This window comes from Zea mays, chromosome 3 (genome assembly GCF_902167145.1).
Source record: "Zea mays cultivar B73 chromosome 3, Zm-B73-REFERENCE-NAM-5.0, whole genome shotgun sequence".
Classification (NCBI taxonomy): Eukaryota; Viridiplantae; Streptophyta; class Magnoliopsida; order Poales; family Poaceae; genus Zea; species Zea mays.
The window spans coordinates 5717262-5722218 of NC_050098.1; the positions used below are offsets into that span (position 1 = coordinate 5717262).

General features: G+C 50.9%; 1 protein-coding gene across 1 annotated transcript; it reads right to left on the minus strand.

Annotated features, from left to right (window-relative positions):
- Positions 1-1299: 1299 nt before the first annotated feature.
- On the minus strand, positions 1300-4546 carry LOC103649622 (putative transcription factor bHLH041). The gene is made up of 4 exons (XM_008675361.4): positions 4247-4546; positions 3438-4100; positions 2868-3287; positions 1300-2335 (listed from the first exon to the last, which is right to left on the minus strand). The coding sequence occupies exons 1-4, from the start codon at positions 4403-4405 to the stop codon at positions 2168-2170; spliced, it is 1410 nt and encodes a 469-aa protein (XP_008673583.1). The 5' UTR covers positions 4406-4546; the 3' UTR covers positions 1300-2167.
- Between the last annotated feature and the right edge of the window lie 411 nt (positions 4547-4957).

The following is a 4957-nucleotide window of genomic DNA, read 5'->3' on the forward strand; positions in this document are numbered from 1 at the left end:
TGTCTCCATTTAGAAGATCGAGAATCCTGAAATCTCAAATCTAGTTTCAAGCATTGTTTTTGTTGCTCTACTCCACGCTTTTATAAACCAATGGAGGAGAGAAAAGATTACATATATTGGCTGGACTATGGGCCCTGATCATATGTGGCCTAATTAACAACTCCTTATGTCGTGTCATGGTATCAAGGAAGATTGTTGCAATGGTAGATATGTGTCATAGGGGTAAGCATGTCCTATCATATCAACGGATACTGTGTAGTCCAAACCACTACTGTGTAATTGTGATGTAGCAGACTGTACTTTATAATGCTTTCCGGTACTCTAGCGTGTCCACACGTGGCTACTGGGATGGCACAAATAATCGAATAGTGATCTTGAGTACTATGTAAGTCAAGACAAAAGTGCGTCTATGAGATTGTACTGTCGCACATCACATAGTTTATCGTGGAAAAAGGAGACACATAGTTTAGGGCTAGTTTAGAAACCCTAATTTCTTAAGGGATTTCTATTTTTCTAAGGAAAATTAGTTCATTTTCCCATGGGAAAATAGAAATCCCTTGGGAAATTATGGTTGCCAAACTAGCCCTTAACGTGGAAAGAACTCCCCCAATGTGAAGGAGAAAAAAACCACGGAAAAACATATATATTATGTTTTGATCAAGTACAGGATACAAGGGAACATATTTATATAAGCAAAGGACATAGAGATAGGGTCACATGATCTTATCCAACAATATAGAGATAGTGTCACATGATCTTATCCAACAAATCTCCCTTTGACGCTAAATCTATAAAACTGTTTTCCCAAACATCACTATATAGGATGCTAAATTTAAATATCAACCAAGTCTAAGGAATCATTAGACTTAGAACTGGAGCATATCATCAAAATAACCTCTCTTCTGGAAAGCAGCAGAAACAGCTTCAGTATCAACTGTTGAACATTGCAAGTAATAGAGATTATTCAAATGATTGCCCTTCAAGATAATACAATGTATGAAATCTTCGCCCTCGCCGCATCTGCAGTGTTGATTCCTGCTCCTGCCGAAACAAAAGTGAAAAGGAATCTTTCCAACATAATATGATGTATGAAATCTTTATCTATAGTGACAGGCCCTTAGCAAGGGGTAGTTGCATTCCTGTAACGCACAAGCACATTTAATAGCCTAATATTAAAAGAGAATGGGATTCTTCCGTTTGCCTAACTTTTTGCTTCTCATAATATCCTCATGCTTTACATATCCTATGATAGGTACTCATCACCGGCCTGTACTCGTATGAGTTAGAGAAGTGTTCAACGACACGACGATACGAAGTCCTATTTGGACTGCATATATAAATATACAGAGTTCGATTCAGACGATCGTCGAACTAATCTCCATACATGTTTTACAGAAACTGAGAAAAACATACAATTACGTGCAACAGCCATATACAATAATTCTGAATATCAGCATGCATTCCTCGTTTCGTGTTTGCAATACTGACAAGACTTGCACCATTGCTTGCTTGGACTAGGAAGAAGGAGAGGGAGGGAGGGAGTGACTGCCCACCGATTAAGCTACATACATGCATGGCGAGACTAATAGATTACACATACAGTCGCACTCATCACACTCCCCTCTAAGGCTCTAACATACAATACTCAGACAAGTCCACAAATTAATAAAATAGCTAAAGAAACGACTGAAAGGGTTGTTGACATAAGACCCCATGCATTCACGCATTCAGACAAGTTATTAGTTACTCCTCGCTGCCTAGCTAGCTAGTAGGATTGATTATTAATAATCATTCTTCGTCGCCATCGATCTGCATCACCATCGACCCGGCCGTCGACATCTGCCATACGTCCCGCGGAACAAGAACGGTCCTACGTTTGACGCTTCTCTTCTTTCTCCGTCCGTCAGTCAGTCAGCCAGTCCTGCACGACGATCGATGATCGATGCTCTCCCTGCTTCGTTCTGCTGCTGCCATGCCACACAATAATGGTGTCCGTGTCTGACGACCCACACCCACTCGCGCGCGGCTTCGGCAATGGTGGGTTGTTGGTAGGTGTGCCAGGGAGAGGTTCCACGGTCGGGCGTGTCGTCCAGTCTTCGTTCCTGATGCTCGGTTAGCGGCGGCGGCGGCGGCGTGTGCTGGCCGGCCAGCCGCATCGTTATTATTATTAGCTGCTGGTGGTGAGTTGAGAAGCCTCGCCGAAGCAGCTGGAGACGGTGGTGGCCGCCGCCGCCGCCGCGGGTGGCGGTCGCGGCGTCGTCGTCAGCGCGTCGGCGACGACCTTCGCCACGGCGTCCTTGACCGGCTCCTCCTCCCAGTCAGTTCCTCCCGGCGACTGCGACACACCAGCAGCGAGAGCAACGCCGTTAGTCGTTCCATTGCACCAAGTACAGTAGTGTCACGCTCACGCAGGAGGAATCATTATATTAGCTTTTTCACAGGGGGTAGTGTCAATGTCGTCAGCCTAGGTAATATAATAAGGAAGATCAGAGCGCGTTCATACTGCATTACTGCATGCAGATCTTCCTCCTGCAGCTGGCTCCAGTTTTCAAGCGGGGGCTTCACATTTCATGGAAATCTCCTTGTTGGATTTGACACCAACGTAGTACCATGCATGTGTGCGCGCCCCTAATCGATCGCTTCATTAGTCAATGAAAGATTCTTCGGGCCGTTTGCTGCTTTCTCATCAACCTGATGCACGCAGTACATACGTCTGCTATCTTCTTGCTAGCTAGCTAGCTAGCTAGCTGCTAGATTTCTACGCCTTATTAACAGTCTTATTAATACATCTTGCATTGCATGTGCATGCTTACTTAAGAATTAAGATGGTACGATCATCATGTCATGTGAGGCAGAACATTGGGTACCTTGATTTGCAGCGTCAGAACATCTCCCGGTGAGCCCTTCTTCCCTCCGGTCGTCGTCGTCGTTGGCCCAGCGCCGCCGCCGCCGCCGCCGCTGGTGCTCATTGCCACCAGGCTGACGCCATCGCCGATCTGCTCTTTCAGGCACTGCAGCGTCCGGACCACCACGTCCGTCATGTTGCACGGCGACGGCGACCTGATCACCGCTATCTTCAGCGTGCAGAGCTCTTCGTTCGCCGCCGCCCTGCTTATCTCGACCTGCACCTTGGTCGTGCTGCCGGAGTCGTGGTCGTCGCCGCAGCCGCTGCCGTCCTTGGCCAGCCTCGACTCCAGCGACTTGTTCTTCTCCTCCAGCTCGGCCACCCTGGCCTCCAGCGACCTCACGTACTCCCTTGCCCTGATCAGTATCGACGTCTTGTCCTTCTACAGATATCGATCATATAGAGAAGCAAATAACAGGCTGGTCCGTCAGAGAACGAATTGAAGCAGCTCATCATGTTTCATGCATGCATGATGTACGAACAGAATCCACACGGACACACTGTATATGCACGGATGTAAACGTATACGTACTTTGGCGCCAGGCGGGAGGACGGCCTTGAGGGCGTGGAAGCTATCGTTGAGCTTCTCCCGCCGCTTGCGCTCCGAAAACATGTGCTGCAGCTGGTTCACCGACGGCGGCGGTGCCACCTCGGCCGCCGCCGCCTCATAGTAGTACTGCTGCTGGCTGTACCTGGCCGCCACGTGCATCTTGGACAGCACCGACATGGCCGTCTTGAACATCCTCTGCCCACACGTGCCGGGCTTAGTAGGCGTCGTCCTCGTGGGGCCGAGGTGCCGCGCGTAGTGCTTGAACGCGCCACCGGTGGGTCTGGCCGCCGGCGACGTCTCCTCCGGAGCAGCCGCCGGCGCGTGAAGGTTGCTGTAAGATGCCAGCACGGTAGGCGGCGGTGGTACTAGTGGCACGTGCGAGGAGACCTCCGGGTACTGCTGGTTGCAGCCGCCGCTGGCCGGCGCCGTGGCGGCGCCGAGGATGTGCGGCGGCGAGGAGCTCTCCGGGCTGCAGGAGAGGGAGGCGGACGCGGGCAGCGAGAGCGAGAGCGAGGAGGAGGAGGACGACGAAGGGAAGCTGCAGGCGCCGGCGCCGGCGCGGCGCGGGTCGTCGAGGTCCTCGAGGAGATCGTGCATGTCGACTGCCGCCGCTGCTTCGTCGTCCATGTTCATGCGCATGCTGATCTGCGTGTTGACCGAGATAATAAGGAGTTAATCGATCAATAAGAGAGGCTTCATTTTTGTGTGTGCCGGTGCCCTGAAGTTCGTAGTGTGATTGATTCTTTTCCATGGTTCGATTGGTCGTCGTCGGTCGATATATAGGTGCTTGCCTGGTTGAGGTGGTGCTGAATCTGCGAGCTGATGAGGAACTGCTGCTGCTCGTCCTCCACGCACTGCACCTCCGCAGGGCTAGCAGCGTAGCCGCCGCACATGAAGCCGTTGGTGGTGGCGTAGCCATGGAGCCAGCTGCTGCTGCTATCCATGTCCATGCTAGCTCCTTTAATAACAAGCTAAGCTAAGCAAGCCGACGGCCAGTCTGACTGCTGCTATAGCAGCAGTAGCTAGCAGCAGCTACCAAAGCGCTGTGTAGGAAAAGATGATTGATGATGGATAGATAGATAGAGATACATGGAGCGCCCGTGGTCTGGATGTGCGTATATATAGATGGAGAGACCTAGCTTAGCTTGGAATGTAATGTAATGGACCAAGATGCTAAAAGGCCATCTCTTCGCTGGCCGGGCCCGGGTGCAGTGCGTCCGATCCGGCCATGAAGGAGATGGATGCGTCGATAGCGAGAGAACGCACGTGCTAGTTTGGAGTGGCCAAAGTCCCGGGGAGCGACCGTACCTCATGCAAGTCGACGGTCAATTTGGTTTGGCTGCGCTGCCGAGAAAGAAAATGGCCACCTGGTGGAAAATAAAGAGAGGGGAGAGTGAAATGCGCCTTTAGGGTTGATTTGGTGACAAGGGGATCACGGGAGGATTGGAGGGGATCGAGGGGGAAATAAACTAATTTCCCCCTCAATCCCCTCCAATCCTCCC